The 20,998-nt window shown below is 38.7% G+C and overlaps 1 protein-coding gene across 2 annotated transcripts in view; it reads left to right on the forward strand.

Annotated features, from left to right (window-relative positions):
* Positions 1-8,632, forward strand: part of meis2b (Meis homeobox 2b) — a 29,870-nt gene extending 21,238 nt beyond the window's left edge. For both annotated transcript variants that reach the window (XM_067572904.1, XM_067572905.1), the window contains exons 10-13: positions 1,266-1,324; positions 2,570-2,659; positions 3,624-3,720; positions 7,294-8,632. In XM_067572904.1, the coding sequence (XP_067429005.1) occupies positions 1,266-1,324; positions 2,570-2,659; positions 3,624-3,682 (208 nt within the window). In that variant the 3' untranslated portion in view covers positions 3,683-3,720; positions 7,294-8,632. The remainder of the gene's footprint in view (positions 1-1,265; positions 1,325-2,569; positions 2,660-3,623; positions 3,721-7,293) is intronic.
* The last annotated feature ends 12,366 nt before the right edge of the window (positions 8,633-20,998 follow it).

Raw genomic sequence — 20,998 nt, forward strand, 5'->3', positions numbered from 1 at the left:
TAAGTGACTGTTGGATTAATATTTTTTTTGAATGGCATGCCTAAAACATGTACTATGGTGACACCGTAAGACTGTAAAACATGAATCATATCCCACCTCTTCCTCACAGCCTCATTTTACATGTATGACATGATGGATTAAAGTGTGTTCAGGCAGAGCTGCCTTTGTAGACAGCTTAACTGGAGATAGGTCCAATCAAACAATCACACATTCTGGATTTAGTTTCAGATGATACAGTTCTGCATGTCATTTTACTGGCAGCTTGCAAAGGGTTCAGGTTTGGATTAATTGAGATGACATTGCTTTGCCGCTCTAATCCCTCTCTAAAATCCACCAAAGAGTCTGCTTTTAAGTGTATCAGGTCTCCAACAGACCTAATTACACAGCTGCCCACCTCTAATCCACAAGTAAAGACGACCATGGGCTTTAGTCAAGGCTCTATCCGATACAGATATCAAAGCTTGCAAACTCACTGTACTGTCTGTTTGGTGTATGTATCAATGGCAAAACATTGGCAAAGCAGTTAGCCTTATTACAGCCTGAGGCTACAGGGCTAATCCTAAATCAATAGATTTTTTAAGCTATGTGACTTTCTCCAAATACCCCAGATTATGTCAACAGGAATAAACTAGATTATTAGTCAAAACCCTGAAGACATACAGTGGGGCTCCAGTTCTTCAAAAGCTGCCAGATGAAATTGACAATTTTTGGAAATGAATTCATTAAATATTTTTTAAATGTTTTAGGGGATGAATGTTTTTTAATAATTACAAGTAGACTAGTCAAAGACAGGACAGTACAGGGCAGAGCAAGGACACACATTTTAAAAAGACCTCTTAAAATGTAAGACAAATATTTCCTAATCTAAAGCATCTAAATGTATTTTCTTTAACAGAAGGTTGGAAGGTGATTCTTCTCAGGAATTTCAGAATAAAGGAGAATTTCTACTTTGACTAATAGTGATCTTGTTGATTGTTGACATACTGACAGATCATAGATTAAAGATGTTAAAAATCTCTGTGATAAGTATTGTGATATCTGTGATACTAAGGTCACATGATAAAATGTAGTTAAAGAAGACTGTGAGATACAGTCAAAAGCAATTATGTCAACCTTGAGTTTAGATTTTTTTACAGATGATGGTCAAGTATGAACCTGCATGCTCAATTTGACTTACATCTGTAAGCTTGTAAGAATTTGTTTTTTCTTTGATGTTTTATCTCCAATCAAATTGTAAAATCTCATTATATTGTTCTGTTTTCCAGGTTTATCAATGCGAGGAGGAGAATAGTCCAGCCTATGATCGACCAGTCCAACAGAGCAGGTAAAGCTGCAGTTCATTCAGTGTTCAGTGTAATAAATACTAAATTCCATGCAATAGAACAGGTGGAGGGGACAGGTTAAAGGGAAACTTTGCTGATTTTCAACCAGCATTGTATCATTACAATTTACTGGCCAAAGTACGCTGGTTGATGCAAAATGCGTCATCCAGCAGACTTTGGAGATCTGCCTTAGACTACAAAATACATTTCCCACATACTCTCCCAATATTTTCAAATTTCAGCATATTTGGAAGAAAACTAGTTTCATGATACAAGGCTGAATATTGCGCTGTGGAATCAGACACAACAGTGTGGAGGAGGAAGCAACCACCAGAGGGATGTTACAGTGACAGTCGAAAGACAGGCGCTGCAGCTGGGGTAGCTTTGCAGCATCGACCGGTGACAATTGTCAAAGAGAATGGAGACAGAACAGAAAACTATATATATTATATATATTATATCAGACTTTAACTCTGATTACAGAACAGTGAACAGCGACTGTGTTAAATTACCTGTAAATTAACTTTTATTAATCAGTATAATCCGGGGTCCAGCTCCTCCTCGTCATAAATCGGTAAAAGAAATGGTTTTTAGTTGCAGTTTTTCACCCGTTCACCCAACCCAACATCCCAAAACAAGCTCAAATAGAGACATCAGACTCTAAGGTGTTTTGACTGTCCATCAGCTGCTCTGGCTTGTGTGCAAAAGTGCAGCTTTTGGTAAGTTTGCAATGATTGACATAACTGACTCCAGCGTGCTATTTCTTTTATGATCCTCGTACACCGTTACAATATATTCAGACTGATGAGGAAAAACATTCTGTAATGAAAATAAGCCTCAGTAGAGATATAACACTGCTCAGGCCCTGCTCTGCTGGCTGTTAACACGCCAGTAGAGTCAGTCAGTCTTATTGGACCGGACCATGCAGAATGCATTCTGGTTGTTGTAGGATTCCCCCTTGAGAACGATATGGGGAATCTTCTGCCTTTTTCTCAGTTTTCTCTAATCATAGGGCACCAATTTCAAAAATAATTTCACATTTCTACTATGTAGGTGACCTAGTTTTGAGAAATCATCATATTCACAACAGTGAATTTTCCCTTAAAGGGCAGTGTGAAAACAGAGGAGCCAGTCCTAAGACTGAGCTGACTTTTCATTGTAAAATCAGTGTTTCAGTCTGAAGCAGAGTGATAGATGTGCTCTGCGTGGGTCAATCTGACAGTCTGGTTTCTCCCCTCCTCTCTCAGTGAGTCAGGGTACAGCTTACAGTCCAGATGGCCAGCCAATGGGAGGCTTTGTCCTTGATGGGCAGCAGCACATGGGTCTCCGACCTGGAGGTGAGCAATCTCTCTACATCTACATTAAACAAGCCTTTCTGATTGTGGTCAGCTGAGTTCCTATCAACAGATTCTTCTTTTAAAGCCAACAACTTATGCTCTGATTGATGTGTTTTGGGCCAATTGTCTTTAAGAAAAGTGGAATAACAACCTCCTCTGGGTAGAGAAGATCAGGAGGGTTAATAGTGTTCACACAGAGTGACAACCAATAATGTTCCATACAGGGCAATTTAATCAATTTTAACTGCACAATTGCACATAAGCAATAACCAGCTCCATCACAGGCATGGGGCTTCTCCACCCCCGATACCTCCTCCATACCTCCAGAATGAATTTTGAACTTAACCAGTGAGATTATTTCTGCTGCCAAAGCAGCTGTGTTGTGTGTGTTGTGTATTAAAAATGTATTAAAAAGACATCTGTTAAATCAACGTGAACTTTTTGAATTTTGTGGCCACTCTCTGACCACACAGCATCAATTGAAGGAACAGTCTGACATTTCTGAAATTCTCTTGGTGACTCAGATGAGAGGAGTCTGATTCTGAATCAGATCATTTGTATTTTGCCACTTGTGATGGAGTTAGGCTCGCAGTTTCCTCCCTACTTTGTGCTAAGCAAGGCTATACACACATATCCTGGAACTCTTTCTGTAGTGGACACTAAGAGATGAAACTGTCACTTTAAATAATGAGTTAGATGTTAAATATTTTCTTACATACAAGAAATGTTCACAAGATACCTCAATAACTAAATGAAAATCACTTTGTATTGCTAGTATTTGATACGACACTTGATACAACATATGATAGGACACTTTTATTCTTTGTGTTCCTTTGTGCATCAAAGCTCAAGCTGCAACAGACACTATTGCAGGCTAGCAGCTGTACAGCAGAATGATCTCTGTGAAACTATGGAGTGTCTGTCATGTTGTGGGATTTAACAGTGGTCTTACTCATTGTTCCAGGGCCGATGGGTGGCATGGGTATGAATATGGGTATGGATGGGCAGTGGCACTACATGTAAATCCACTCCACTGAGGCGAGCCTGAACAACAGGGTGAAGTAAGTAGTAGTGGTTGTACTGCAGTCTTTGTCTCTCTTCATTTGGAACAAACTCCACCTTTCCCCCCACTCATTTGCACTGCACTGCTTTCACTCATCTCGCTATTCCACCCATTCCCTTCCTTACCAATCTAATCTCCACTGGAAAACTTCAAATTGATTTTCATAGTTATTTTAATGCAAGACCCATATACCTCTTCACAATATCAGTGTTAGCACTGTCAAGACAACATAGCTTGTGAGTGCACTGCTATTCAGCATTAAAATCGACATTTATAGACATTTCAGGTTCACTCACTGTCAGTTTGACCCCCAAATGAAGTGGTTTAGATCATCTGGATAAACTGTTGGTTAGCGTACAATCTGTGTGACTGTTTGTGTTTCTTCACCTATCACACTTTGTTGTACCAATATGATCATATGAGTATGATGCAGGACAGTATTTACCACAGAGGAGTCACTTTTTTCTGGGAATTGGGAAGTTTTAGCAACCTTTTGGACTTTTTGGTGTTTGGTTGAATTTTCAGTGGGGGGAGGGGCTGCATTATGGGAACTTGGACTAATTACCTCAGTAGTTTTTCTTGCTATGGCATTGATACAGTGTTATAACTGATAGAAACAATGGGACAACATTATTCATGTATTTATTTATTCATTTATTATTTACCCTTTATTTAACCAGGAAGGGTCTATATTGACATTAGAAATCTCTTTTACAAGAACATCCTCACTAAGACAGGCAGCAGCACAATTAACAGGGTTGCAGTCATAAAAAAAACATATAACAATTTACAATGAAAATAAAGAATAAATGACAGAATCATAAAAAATTAAAAATATTAATCGGTATTGGTTGCAAGTCATCAACATCAGGGACCAAACAGAAGCAAAATGACTCAGTCAAAACATCTACAGCCAGATGTGCCTGACTCTAAGTCATTTGGAAAATAATAATAATTGTAAAAATAAGACCCTGTTGGTAATAAACTGTAACCTTCATAGATGAGACTCTATCTGAAATAAGATATGCAAAAGCACCACTATGATGCTATGAATGATGTTCAGGCAGAGGACACATACATTTGATGTTTTTTAGTAATTTGGAATAAAGTTAAGATTATGTTACCTGGAAGCGTAAAATAATTTTATAGTCAGCTGTGTGCTGCTTGGACTTTATTTGAAGTAAAATAATAAATAGACAAACAAAAAAATCTCTCTGCGTGAGTTAAATCTGTCTGTAGCTCGCTTAAATAAATTCAGTGTGTGGGAAACACACTCTGCTCCATCACTCTATCGGCACACCACTTCCTCTATTCCCCTCCATCACTCTATCTCCCTCTTCCTCCATTTTTCTTTTCCTCCATCTCTCCTCACCCTGCAATCTGATTAAGAATCGGGGTAAAACTCCCCCTCCTGCAGCCTCTATCAGCTCCCCACCACTGCTGACAGTTCTCAAATCAAGACATATCGCCTGCCGGAGGCACCCGAGCACAGAGAATTTTATTTAACACCCACTCTCCACTGCTCAATGAGCCACGCTGTAATGACACTTACCTTGATTAATAGAGCTCTTTATATGTAAATAGGAGCTGCATTTGCTTCATTTTTTTTCACCATGGCCAATTTTCGCCAACACAGCCCCCTCTTCCTTGTCTGATAATTCTCCCAGCTTTGTTAATGAAGTTCAAAAACCAGATAGTGACGCTTCATCTAAAAAAAAAAAATAAAAAACATAAGTCTAGATCTACATAGAGACATCAGGCTCTCAACCTGAATAAATGCCAGCTACATATTTTTGGAGAGTGTTTAATCTAATTATTTCTCATTGAATGATCATTGACTAGTTACAGTAATAGCTCAATAGAGCTGGGTGTTTTTGCCTCCCCTAATTTGATCTGTGGCGAGAGCGTATGCTGACTGCGGCAGTAAATTTCCCTAGGACTGCAGGAAGGAAGAGAGCAGTGTTTGGAGTAATATGAGGGTTTTCCATGCACGATAAAGCCTGACCCATAACATTTAGCCATTATGGAATACATGACTGAATCTGCACTATTTTATGTTCCTCTCTGCTGCACAATACAGCTGGCTCCACCATATGCTTTATTATATACTGCACATGTGAGGTTTACATGTTTGTTAGAGAATATGTGGAAGGAAATGAAATACAATGGAGAGGAAAAAGACTTTCATTAATAATTTTGTTCTAAAAAAAATAATCATAGAGGGAAACAAATATTTTGAGATTGTAATTCAAAGCTTAAAGTCAAAATGAGCATCAAAGCTCATTCTTTAGCTTGGAAACAGTTTGACAGACGTAACTTATGCATCCCACATTCAGTTAAAAGCTCCAGAAAAAGCAAGTAAGTAGACCTTAAGTTATATTTTTCTATCAAACTAAAGGGGTAAATATTTTCAATCAGTGAGTTAAATTCATCAGCAAACAAGGAGATGTGGAACAAAGATTTTCCCACATCACTCACCCACCAGCAAATAATTAAATTAAACAATAAATAAGTAAAACAGTTAGGCTTTACCCTCATTAGTCGAGAGGAAAAACTTAAGTTATGCATCCAGTTTATATACTTCATATTTTTGAAAAAAGTTTCAGCTTCATACTTGATCTCTTGATGGAATCGTCTTCTTAAATATGACATGACCGTGTACGGTGGTTCCTTCCACTTATAGTCAAAATTTAAAGTAAAGTCATCATTCTTTACTGTCATCCTTCAGTGTCACATTACTGAAATTAAGAATATTATACAAAAATATGGCCTTGTTTTATGTGTTACATCTTGCTTATCTAAGCAAAGATACAGGCTCAATTAAGTCCCTTGTGGTAACAGATTCGATTTTTCATGACATCACTCAAAAAAAAAAACTCTGATTTGAGTGTAGATGATAAACATTGTACATCAACTGTTTAATTTGGATGTATTTAAATTTGTCCCAAAAACTTACAATAAGGCTGGATGGACGATTTAAATCGTTTTTATTTGATTTGCCTCTTATTACTGTCCAAAGAAAACCACGTATCTCCAAACTTGGTGATTTTGAAATTTTCAGATAAATCTATGGATTGACAAAATTTCCAATGTATGTATGTTCAGTGTATGGTAAGGATATTTGATGCCTTCGGACGGCAGTAGAGAGATGAGACGAGGGGAGAGGGAGGGAGAGAGACAGAGAGAGAGAGAGAGAGGGAGAGAGAGACACAGGGAACGACTTGCGACAACAGGAACCCGGGACTTTGCTGTTCATGGTGGGCGTCTTACCTCCTCGGCCACCAGGATACACTCTTAAACTGCTACTTCTTTAGCTAAATAAACCATTTAAAAAAAAAACTTCAAAATGTCTGGAATATTAATTGTCACATCTAACATGGTTGTTTGTCTTAGCTCATGAAAGTTGACATTTTGGAGATACAGAGTTACTGAATTTTGTATTTGTATTGAACTAAAGATCCACTCAACAAAATTCAGTGTTGTAATTTTGGCGTGTGTGGGAGCCAGATAAGCTCTGCTAGGGGCCCCTGGACGTGTCTGTCCTAACCCTCCGTCCTCTGTCTGTCTCCAGGCCTCCATGGTTGGCTCAGGGATCTTCTTCATCCGGCTGTGGAGCTCAGTACTGGAGCTGCCGCTGCAGCCGCCGTCACACCCACCTGACCGTACACCCACCTGACCACTTCCACCTCACATTGCCCCGAGCCTGCACGATGAGCGCGTGTAGAGCATCACCATGGAAACGCCTAACCCTCTGCACCGGAGGCCGCCCAAGTACTTTGACTTTAAACTGAGCTGTGAAACTGAACAGAGAGACTGGGTGTGAGCTGAGGAGGCTGCACGGAAAAATAGAAAGACCAAGGACTTCATAAAGGAGAGAAGCGGTCTGACACATCTCCTCCACTTCATTTTAAATTATTTATTTATTTTTCTACAACGGCGGACCACGGGGATGACAACTTTCTTCTCTCTCTCTCTTTTTTTTTTTTTTAAATAAAGCTTTACCCCCAAATCCGAAATATCTCCATCCCCTCTCGGAAAAAAATGTACAAAGAAACACACACACACACACACACACACACACACACACACACACACACACACACACACACACACGCTTTATTGTACAAAACAAAAACACTGTGGAATATCTTTTTAAAAAAATATGAGGACTCAGTGAGAGTTTTAATTGTTGTGCTGTATAGATTTGTGCTCTTTATTTGGCTGTTTCTGTCCATGTTTGCGCTTGTGATCACTAGAAGTTAGAGTGAGCTTTTACCACTGACATGTTTTAAAAGAATCCCAAGTAAAACCAAGATTTTTTTAAGAAAAAAAAAAATCTTTGGATGCTCGTTTCTGTTTTCCGTGCATTGCATTTCTTTTTTCTGTTTTACTCTGTGTGGAACTGAAAAGACTTGATCATGGCAGATTGAGTTCCATTTTTGACAATGTTTTAAATAGTTTTATAGCACCAAAACACAGAGAAGAAGTCTGCACTAAAACGAAAATAAAGACTTAATTGAGGAAAAAAAACACAAGGATGCAGCAGAGTGTTTCATGTGAAGGAGATCGGGAGGCCTGATGTTTCCTGCCGCTGGCTCGTTTTTAAAATGGAGACAGGTCATCATGTGTAGGCGTTGGAGAAAATGGTTTAAGCAACAACATTAGTTGTTGGAGCAGGTCACGTAGCCAGCTTTGGTTCAATATGAGACGGGATTGCAGTTGTCTTGCGTTATTGGATTGATGGTGACAGGGATGATGGATGGTCCGGCTCCCAAATTCAAGAAAATCAGAGTGAACTCGGAGGCTGCAGCGGCAGGCAGCTTTCACTAAATGTTTGTATTTGTGTCGGCTGTACTGCTGAGTGGTTTGCATGATGTGCGTGTGAGTGTGAGAGTGACAGTGAAAGAGAAATATGTAGAGAAATGGGGGGGTGGGGGGGTGGGGGGGGGTTGAGTTACATTGTTTCCTATAAAACGGAATAAATTCCTTCGTTTTCAATGAAATGCTAATGATTTTTTTTATTTTCACTTTCTGTTTCCAACATGTTCCAGCGCTCCTCGTCTGCTCCTGCATTACGGGAAGAAAAATACAAATAAATAAATAAATAAATAAGATGGCTGGAGCACAGAGGGGCTCATTTATCACTGTCAGCCTCTAACTATCCTCTGCGGTTTGTATTGACGAGGAAAGCAAAGCATCAGCCAGAGAGACTGTTGGAGAGCTGCAGAAGGCTTGTGCCCTCATGATTATTGATAAATACCCATTTTAGTCGGCAACAATCGAAATAAATTATTATGCCATTGGTTTATTATTATTATTATTATTATTATTATTATTATTATTATTATTATTATTATTATTATTGTTATTATTATTATTTCATTCGTCATGAGATATTTCGCTGGAACTGAAGGGATGACAATTTGTCTGATAAAGATGTTTTTTTGCCGGCAGGTGCTGTCACGCTGTCCTCAAATAAAACAGCCTCTCTCCATTTATTTCAGCCATATTCACCTTTTTAACTGTCACTTCTAAAAAAAAACAATTAATTGCTGCTTTAAACAGCCTCATCGCTATAAGGTCAGAACGAGCGTGTTAATGGCCAGATGAGTCTGAGCTGCGGGCCTCTCTGTCGTGTCTGCATGTTTCAAATCTATTACACCTTGGCTCTTTAGATAGTAAAATGTTATGATAAATAATGATAAAAAAAAAACAAACAATAATTGTCTCCATGCGGCCATTATTTCCCTAAGGCTAAAATACGAAAAATAAAATCCAACGCACTCCAATACAACACCACATATACTGTATGAACCAACTCTAGCAGTCTCAGCTAAAATAAAAAGCTATTACAGGCGTGTTGCACTGGATTTCACCATACTGCACACTGCTTTCTGTTTTCTGCTCTGTTTCAAAACACATTCCACTTCATAATTAGATTGTAAAAACGGCAGTAGTCTGCACTTTCCTCTTGAATCATGTTTTCAGCTTGTCGTAACTCTATCCATTATATCGAAAATTTCTTTTGAATATAATATTTATATTGTAGGTAAAGTATAGAATATATAGTAGCTTACGGGAGGAAATCAGTGAAAAGACATATAAAGAGTGGAGTGTTTTTTTTTTTTTTTTTGGCATCTTCTCTTTAAGCGCGTACAGTATGAGCGCGCTCTAACAGGCCTAATTCGTTCAGTTCTGCCGACTGTGCTGAAGATAAATGCGTTTTGAAGGCTGCCGGAAACAAACGCGGATCCGTATGAAATATGGGTCAGAGCTCCCGCAGAAAGCTGCATCACATGATGCACAAACTCTGCTTTTCTCTGTACAATATCCAAACTGGCCCTAACAGCAGCCTGGCTGTTGAAGAGTGTATTTAAATAATGGTAGGCTATAGCAGGAATATCATATAGCAGTATTAATATGATACAGGAATGTTAAACAGTTCAAAGTAGCTGACCGCAGGAAATAAAAAGTAAACAAATAAAATTAAAAGAGAGTCACACACACACACACACACACACACATATATATATATATATATATATATATATATATATATATATATATATATATATATATATATATATATATATGAAATCATAATAATAAATAGTATAAGATCAAATAAAAGAACAATAATGCGGTTGGCCATTATAGTCTCCCTATCGAGCTCCATATACTCCGAGTCTATGGTAATATTATGGGATACCGTAAAAAAGAACCACCATATGTAGTTTCATTAGCTTCATATGTAATATTATAGGATTACTTCAGTAATACCACTGATTTAAACAAACCCAAAATGCATTCATTTCACAATTACATGCCACACATTCAAAATCTATAAGATAATAAGATATGGTCACTATAGTCTCACTGTTGAGTGCCAGGAACAACAGCTGGTTGCTGTAGTTTTCAAGAAACATTACTCAAACAAGAGGAAGTAGTGCATTTATTTGGGACTATTTTCAGCGGTGGATTCATCTACATTTGGTGCTCTAGTGAGTATTTCTGGCAGCAAGAAGGTGTGTGTGGGATTGAGTCAAGATAAATTACAGTGTGTGTGTTCATGGTATTTTTTTTAACCTTTATTTATTCAGGGGAGTTTCTCTGAGAGCAATGCTCTCTTTTTCAGGCACAGCCTGATTACATTCACACAGTTACACATTCATACCTGGAAACTGACCAGTACAACCACAGTCTGATCTGCTGGTCTCTGAGCAGCTCCACTGGAATAGTTGGGGTTAAGGCACCTCAGTGGTGGTAATGAGGTTGGGGCAAGTGCTGCTTCTTCATTTTCACTTATATTCTGCCGGTCCAGAGGATTGAACCAGAAACCCTCTTGTCTCAAGCTCGCCTCTCTAACCTTCAGGCCTCCACTGCCCCTAATGAAGAACATGTCACCCAGTGCAAACAGTGTTTTTATAGTTTTTGAGTTAATGGAGAGTAATTATACACATATCACATACGTGCAAGGCTATCAGAAAGCAGCATCAATGAAAAAAGTAATGTCTGCACACCTACTTTAAGCCACAAAATTTAATCAGGACAATGTTTTGATCCTACTCAGATCGCAGTGTTTAATAGTTTTTGGACAACAATGGAGTTCTACGGCACAGAGGAATAAGATATATCAGGCTTTGATGCACACACAATACTTGTTAATATGATACATTCATTGTTGGTTTGGGTTTTTTCAGGGCATTTGCTGACAAAAAGAAAAACATATAGAGTATCATCATGCTTTGGGTATGTAGCACTGAATTTGTAATTCACCTATTAGGGGCAGAATTCAAGTTCTCCACAATCACTAACACAACCTGAGAAATCTGAAAATTAAAGGGCCAAGAAACATAGCCCTGACAAAGGCTTCAAGACCTCTGCAGGGTTTAGTGCTTGTAGTGAGACATGGATGCATGTAGGGTAGGTGTCCTCAGTGGAGGAGAGAGGGAGCAGAGAGTTGGTGAAGCTGGTGGCTCAGTCCTTCCCAGAACACTCATCTTCTCAATCATGTCTTCATCCTGTCAACAAGCCACAGCCACTGTCCCAGATACAGTATTTACTGCTGACATCACTGCACCCATTACCTAATACATGCTGTGTGTGCACCAACACCACCCCACCTCTTGTCTTCTGGGACAGGATTCTTTCTTTCTTTCTGGCTTTCTTTTTTCTGCTTTTCTTTCTTGCTTCCTTTGTTCTTCATCATGGCCTCTGGAGTTATAACCCTAAATTAATGAAAATATCTTTCGTTGCCATTTCATGACACACTTTCTCTTTCAGTGTTTTCCAGTCAACATGAATACATTCCTTCTGATATGAGCAGACATTTAAATTTCCTCAGTTCAACCCATTAATATCCTTCTACACTAATGGCAGTAAATGCTCAACTGGAAAGTGTCAAGTTACATGTGCCCCCTGATCACTTCACCATGCATTTGGTGGCAGGTAGAAGGAATGGGGGTAATGTCTGGAGACATGGCGTGACCAAACCTCTGGGTCAGCTCTGTCAAACACAATTTGACATATGTATATCCTCTCCTTCTGAATCACTCGGTCCACTCTTTGAGCCTTCATCGACATGGATAGATGTTTACTCCCAGGATGGATTGTGGCTGAACATGCTCACTGTTTAAATTTGGAATAAGGAAAATCAGGTGTAGAAAGAGGCCTCTGCAGCAGTTTTATTCGGAGCAATACATGCAGGATGTCAAAGGTCAGAGTTGACATTGTGGCCAAGAGGCTGGCACAGAGGCCGCTAGGGAGGCTGATGGGGATGTTTGGTACGTCAGTTCTTCTATACTTGCTATACTCATCTGTTGATGGCAACAAATGATAATGTCTTCATAGATCTGTTTAGGCAGCTTTTAGCACGTGATTAAGGTTCAGGAAATTAATAAATTGGAATTGGAATTGATAAAATATTGCATGTCACATGTCATAGTATGTCAAATGCATACTGCATTTGACATACTATGTATTGGGACATAAATCTTTTTCTGGCATACTAAATAGTATGGTAGTATGGGTGTTGTAGGCACCCATTATCCATATTTTTGGCAGGACTGGCCATGGTCCAGCCCTGCAACCACGGTTGTCATTGACTGACTGACAACTGACTCACTGACTGATGAGGTTACACCATTGGTTGACCAGCCAAGTGTTGGAGTTTCCCCATTGGTCGTTGCTCTTTCAAAATGAGTCAGCACAACATGATGGAAGCGGAGGACAGCAGCGTGACGTGAAGTGACTCTGTTTCCTGCTCCGAGCTCTGACGCTCTCAGCTGCGGTGCTAAATGCAGTGAAGTCAGCTAAACTCCTGTTTAAACACACGCATAGCAGCATCTTTACCATCTCCTCTCTATCATCCAGTATTCTGCCCTCCCTAGGTGTAACTGACTGACTAGTTTGGCAGAGAGCGAACAGTCTTCCCAGTGAACGCGCAAAGCTGATGTAAAGGTGAGGCTGTTTATTGACTGTAAAACTGAAAATACAGTAAATGAGGATGTTACAATCACATTGTTAAAATATAATCACAGCATGAGGCAACAGAAATACATAAATACACAAATGCAAACTGCTACCAACAAAATAATGTCTGCATAAATTCCATGCAACTAGAAAAACCAGTATGTGGTCAGCATGCTCTCTCATCTACTGTCTAGCAAGCGCTGAACAAACTAAAAAAACTACGGCAAGCTCAAAGGACTAAACTTAAACCCAGATAGCAATACACAAAAGCACCACTAGGTGGCTACAATGTCCGCCAACAATGGGCAGCATATTCAGTGTGATTGACTCTCCCACTGACAGCGCTGTCAGCAGCCGGTAGGAGAGATGCTCTGCGGTGCTTTCACATTTTATAACTGAAGTAATACCAGGATGCAAGATTTTTATTTCTCTTACGTTTTCACATCACAAACGATGAACATTAAAAGGTAAAATGTGCAACTTCACAGCACACATCCACAAAGATTAGGGAATGGATGGCAATTTATAGACATGTGTCATCTTGTCAGGAAAGTCAAAAAAAGAAAAAAAAATATTGCTAACAAAGTGTTCTGATCAGGCTGAAACCTGGGCTTTGTCTTACAGGGAGCAATTCTACATACAGTACATATACACCATTTTCATCAACTACAGGACATCTCAGGCTCCAATCTAACCTTGCAGACCCAGCTGGGACCAGACTGCTGTGAAACCTCTCTGTGCATGCTGGATGCCTATCTTTTTACCCTGACAGCTCATTGGTGAGAATCATTTGCTTGCAGGATAGCTCCTTTAGACAATCATTACAGTAACACTTCACACATTGACTAAAACAGTCAATCTATTGACCATTGTGGGGCACAGACCTCTTTCAGCTTGTTTCTTCTTCTTAGGCTCTGGTCAGGTTCAGTGAAGAAGAAAAAAAAAAGTCTGTTTAGGCTGTGTAGAGAGAGGATTGGTTTACCAGACATGAGTTTTACAGCCCTACAAGATCCTTTTTAGGATGCATTGAACTGACATATTAGGCTAGTATAGTACTAAAACTTCAGCAGGCTAGTGAAAAAAGTAATTTTCTATAATTGTGTATTTGTGTATGTCAGGTAAGTTTTCATCAGTGGTATCTGCAGCTTTGTATTACCATGAAATGATTGGTGAAAGCTGTTTATTGTCCTCCTAGATGCAGGACATTAAGGGGTCAGTATACTCCTTCAGATGTGCCTTTTGGATGGTCGAATAGCCTCTGAAACCCCCTGTCTTTCTGACGGTGGATTGGGGGAGGCTGTGCAGCACCATTTCTGTAACTTTCTGACCCTGAGCCAACATTCACACCCACTTTATGTACTGATTGGCCAGTTGTGCACAGGTGAGAAAGGAGCCAGGGTTTGAACTTCTCTCTCTACTATGCACCATTATACCTGTATTTAAACAATGTTCGTTTCCCCAGTTGATGGCCAGCTTCTCACTCCACCTCCCAATGAGGCCATACAGAACAACTGTAAACACTTCTGACGTAGTCGGACAACACATCGTAAGAACCAGTTCTGATCAACCATAATTCGACCTTTAGGATAGGACTGATCGGTCTGTCAAACACCTCCAGTAACACTGTGACCACATTGCTCTGAATTATAGTGTGGATATACAGCACTTTCATCTAGCACAACTGTAAAGTACATTTTCCCTCACCAATATTTTTGATCTATTTAAAGTTGCACCAATATTTTTATATTAACAATGGCTCAAAAACTATTTGTAATGTCACTGGCAGTGATGAACCCACACAGAATTATTACTGCGTCTGCAGTCCCCATCAGCTCTATGGAGATTTTTACTTTTACTTTCAGCTCTCTGCTAAGGATAATGTAGTTGGTTTTAGCTTTTGACCTGGGAAACAGCAAGTCAACAAAAGAATGTCAGGCTAAAAGGAGAGTGGATATTGGACTTGCATTCATCAGGTGGACTCAGACTCCATATGAATGCTAATATTGCTCTGTTACTGCTGGATGTGTAAATAGACAGCTTTTTACAATGATAATGGCAGATGATATGTTTCCAGCTTGTTTGGCTGCCCCCAAGAGGCCCAAAATCAATTAATGCCACTTCAATGTATCTTGAAAACAAATAAGCAAACTTCAGTGAAATTTGGTATATATAATGGTCCCCTGAGAAAGAATCAAAATGTTTTTGTTGACGCTTGATGTTTTTTAGCTTCACCATTGGGCCAACTTTTCCACTTATAACTGAAAAACCTAATGCTTAGATTACCATGAAGATTACTGAGCATGTTTATGCTCTACAAAGAGAGAATCCTTTCAGTTTCTGACATGAGATTTCTTTTTGCACAACCATGAGAAGAAAACAAAAACTTTTCACATATCCCATCTCATCATGGGCAGATTTCACAGACCTATATTGAAACCATTCATGCACACATAGTAAATAGTAAAATCATTATAATTGACAACTCATCAGACAGTGATTGGCAATCAAGCATTATCTAACAGCAGAGTCCTCTCAATGGAAGAAATTCTTGCCTAACCCAGGCTCTCAGTGTCCCATTCTCTTAGTTTTACAAATGATATCAGTATTTTCTGTCAGCCAGGCCCTTCTCCCCCTGCAGCTCTGTCCATCTGGCACTGGATATAAGTGTTTTCCTTCAGATTAAGGGGAGACAGAGGAGGATTCGGACAGGCATGCTGGACACTGAACTTACAGCACCGACCTCTGCTTCAGAATCAAAGTGACACATGTCGTCCCAGGTTTTTCACCTGACATTTCTGTTGCCACTGTTGTCCAGCCTGCGTGACAGCCTCTCACACTATAGTTAGCACATCTCTGCAACCCCCAACCCTGCTGCCCCCACCCACCAACCCAACCCTCCTCTTCCTCATGTAGAGAAATTCACCACTAGTTGTATTGTTTACTGGGACAGTCTACACACAAGCCAAAGAGGTCCATTAATTTCCATTCAGAGGCTTTTATTCTTTCTTTATTTGACTTTTATTGATCCAGGTTAGTTCCATTGAGATTGAGTATCTCCTTTTTCAAGTAGGCTGGCAACGGCAGCAGCAGCACATTTACAGACATAGCCACAACAAACATGTAAAGAGTAATGGCAAATCAAGACAAAAGTCATCTAAATAAACGGAAGGAAGGAGAGACAGCAGCAAGTCACTAATTTATTCTTCTTAACCCATGTGTATATACACCTCTGTGTATACTTTAACATATAGGTGTGATATTGTGTGTGTATGCATGAGTGTACGTGTGTATACAGTAAAATATACAGTAGGTGTTCCATAATTTGGGGCCCTTTACTGAAAAGGATGACTGACCAAATTGTTCTCCTTGGAACTCTAGTCACCATGACTCCTTCGCTGTTATATTTTTTGATCATTTGTTGGTTGTATCTGGGGTGAGGCTATTTATGTACTTAAATATTGTTTTTATGAATAAGAACCTTATACATTTTTCAAAACTTAGCAGATTATATTTTTGAAGAATTTGACAATAGTGCCATTTCATTGGTCTGTGATCCATTACCATTAAAGTTTGTTTATACAGTGACATTATAGGCTTTATTATCTGTTGGGAGGCTTATCCCCAGATAATCACACAGAAGGCTATGTGTGATAAACTCATGGCATGCATATACTGTACATTTGAGCTGCTTTGAAAAATATACAACTTTAATTTGCCACAAGCTGAGCTTGCATGTTTGATAAAAGTAACAAAATGCAGAAATAACCATAAAGCATTGTTATTACACTAAATTAGAACATATTCCATGTTTTATGTGGTAAAGGGGCCATAGATGATCAAATATAAGTTTGTGTTGTTAAAAGTCAGAGACAAAGAAATGTACAGTACAGGTCAGTCAGACCCCAGAGGTTGAGCTCCCTGTTAGACCTTTTATGAACAAATGTTATAAATCTCCAATGACAGAATTCCTAATTTGGGAATTACAAAGCACATACCCTAGAGAAAATGAAGGGGAAAGAATGTATCAATTATCTCTCTTCTCTTTTTCCAGCCCTTTTCAGTCATGGAATCTATAACATTGCTGGCTTCACCTATCTGTTACAGAAATTGTTTTTTGTCATTAAGACATACAGTAGGTGTTGATTATGTAGATGTTTTTTATGGTTTTATTCAGATGTGACAAGCTCAATACTGAAAGAGCCATAATGCTTGGGTGATATTTGTCACCTGGTCCACAGAGGAGGCACGTTTAAGGTCTTTACCTACTAGGGAAGTGCAGGGAGCCTAGTATTTGTATTTGTATCTATATTTGTTGAGACAGCAAAATTATTTGTATTTCTATTTATATTTGTATTTGAATGAAAGTGGAAAGAGGCTTAAAGATCCTGTTGTTGCTTTAATTACGCTTTTAATTTAAAGAAAATTAAAGTGTTAAAAAAAGTGTTTATGAATAAATTACCTTATGAAGGAGGTCCTTACACCAGGTCTCGAACTGGAGTCTCCCAGATCATAGATGACTGCATTGATTGCTGAGCTAAAACTACTCATCACCTCACTGCAGACAGACCCTTACATATTTATACACCCATAACACAGAGACAGCATACTGTGTAACATGTAGGGAGGAACTTCAAAGGTAATTATTGCTTTGCATTTTTCATTTACTCCCTATTTTTTACAACTTAACTTTGTGGAAAGGAAAAGGGGAACAACAGGTTATGGAGAGCCTCTCGGGAGCACTCTGAGTGTCTCAGTAGCTCAGCTTTATCTCTGGAGAACACCCCCAACTCCAGGAGTGATGTCCAAAAAAGGAAATGTGCGTCATGCAGCAGGTGGATGTGACTCCCCTTGTTGAGACCTGCTGATAGACTAACAGGAGAGCAGAGGACAGAGACTGAGATAGAAATGTAACTGTCCTGCATGCTGGTATTTGACATGTTTTTTTTTTCTTCCCGAAAACAAATAATTTTTTGAATATTTGTATGAAACAAATATTCGTAAAAAAAAACAAAAAAAAAAACATTATTTGTGCTATGCCAAATAACGTATCTGTATTTGCGCACACCCCTAGTACCTACGAGCATGATTTGTGACATCACAACTAGTTTGGAAGTCAATCATGGTCCAGTATGTACCTTATTAAATGATATGAAGTGGACACTTGAGGGAAAAATTCAGTGAAATAGAAGACATCTTGTGTCTAGCAGTTAAACTTTTATTTTTACCTTATATTTATTTATATTTATGTTTACATATTCATAAATTCTGGATTTTTCAATAAGGGAGAAAAAGGAGATGTCATTTTAAGAATTTTTAACATAGAAAAAAGAGTATCTTTTGAAACCTGTCTGGAGGGGATCCTTAAGCCTGGTGCATTCACAGTGTTTTGTGGTTTTTATGGTAATTTATTACAGTAATCCTAATCAGTTAAACGAGATGAGCATTTCATGTTGCACTATTTGTAACCTTGTGCTGCTGTTGTCTTTAGATTAATCTGATAGCATTAGCTCAGACTTGTGCTATATCGAAGTGTTACAGAAATGTTACAGATGCAACCTCATCAGATTCCAATAGTAACTTTTACATAAAAGTGATTTGGGTAATCATTCAGACATGCGACCACCATGTTAAATTGCCATCACATTTACATAAAAAGGTGCATGTCTGAAAGGTGCTTCTAATAAGTCACATTTTATGAAGGTAACCCGGCAATCCAAAAGTTGATTTGTAAAATGGCTTATAATTGTTCCATAAAGCATTTGTAAATGATTTATTAAGCATCATTAAACCCTTAAGTTACCATTTATAAAGACTTGTTAAAGGGCGTCTTATCAGAAAAAACTGCTACCAGTTTGGGTATAGCACCTTTAAATGAAACTGTATTCAAATTTCATTTGCAAAAATAAATGCAAAACATTTGCATTCAGTGACTGAGGTTGATTTTGGAGAATATACTTTACATACTGTAGGCTGAATTTGGTTTGAAATTAGCATCTAACATGTTACTTAATTACTCCCACATGTGGAATGCTGTGCCTTGACTAAGTGCTGACAAATGAGATATTGTATGTCAGCATAAATTAATGAAAAATTAAAGGTCAGAGTTGAAGCCAAACTCTCAGAGTGCACATACGAGTTTGATTAGCAGGCCGCTGTGTTTGGCTGGATCTGTCACAAACAGTCAGGCTGTCAGGCCAATCAAATGCAGACTGAGGGACTGAAATGTGAGGCTTGTTTAGGCACAGTGTCGCCGGCTCCATGATGAAAAGACAAATGGATATTTCAAGGGGGTCAAGGTGGAGGTTTTTCTTACAGTTCAGGGGCTTTTACAAGTGTTGAAACCCATTTGAATTCCTCTCAGGATCTGATCACATGATCATCATACCATCCAGGTTTTTGCACAGTCCTCCTTCTGTGCAAAAATGTATTTAAAAGTTTATCTGAAGCTAATATGAAGCTTCAATGACTCAAATTAAATAGATATATTTCAACGTTACAGTCTTTTTACTGCCAAAGTCCCACCGCAGCTCAACAGGGAAACACTGTCTGAGGAAACACAAAGAGGGAATTTGATGCTAAAAAGACTGTAAATGCGGCAGATATCCACTTGATATGACTAACTCAGACTGCTGAAGCCACATATAAGCTTCACATCAACTTTTAAATGTATTTTTGGACAAAATGACCGTGTGGACACACTGTGGATTTTGGCCTCCATCACTTACATTGAAAGCACATTTGAAGGAGATATTTTAATAGCCAGTATGAACAGGAAGAATGATTACAGCAAAGGAAACTTCTTTCAGTGTTCATATGGACACCTGACTGTTGTTTTAAGACACACTTGAAAAATTGCGAACCTGTCCTTTGAGGCTATATTAACACTGGCAGTAGTTCTATGTGAAAAACTTAGCCCTCTCATTCATTTGAATGAGGCCAGTCTGGCAACACAGCAGGGGTGCCATGCAGAGGGCTCCGGAAAAATAACACAGAGTCATCCAGCGAAAAAGTTCAACCATGCTCAACTTTTAAAGCAGAGTAGCAACTGGCAAGATGCTGCTGTGGCCAATGAACATGAACACTGTATTTCTATGTCTTTCATTGTTGTAAGGAAAGATACAATAAATGCCACTATGGTAACTTTCAAGAGTAGTAGAATCTGAGTAATATGAACAAAGGTAGTGTTTTTGTGTTGCTAAGCTTTCTAACTCGTGAATTTGTCACTCAAACTGACTTCTTGGATCATATGTCATGTCTCACTGCACAGCATGCCCCCATCAACACAGCCCCCTGTGTTATTTTAACACTGGGCTTTTGCTCTGAACAACAGCTAATACATGTTGTGGACATCAACCTTGTGACCTTTCAGTTACAGCACAGCTTCCTGATATGGTACACTTTGCTCACAGTTTACTCATTGCTGCACTCTGAAACAGTTTAACCTATGCATTTTACAGCTAAAAACCGTGGATGGAGTAACACCTGTTTGGAATTTTAGATCTGAATTATCTCAACTTTAAAGTTCTTCCATGTTTCATTACATTTATTGAAAATCATATGTACTTAGTTTTTTGTCAGCTGCCACTAATGGTTATGCAAATGCGGTTGAATCTGAAAAGTCTGCGGTGCATTACCACACAAATAATGGTATATCAACAACAATAAAATTTGATTCTGTTCTTTATTTTAAAGGTCCATAATGTAAATATTCATTTATTAGTCATTTATTATTATAAACATTACTGTACTATATGTTGCTATGTTGCTTGCTGTTCACATTGAGTTGTGTTCATTGAACACCATGT

This window comes from Thunnus thynnus, chromosome 18 (genome assembly GCF_963924715.1).
Source record: "Thunnus thynnus chromosome 18, fThuThy2.1, whole genome shotgun sequence".
Taxonomy (NCBI): Eukaryota; Metazoa; Chordata; class Actinopteri; order Scombriformes; family Scombridae; genus Thunnus; species Thunnus thynnus.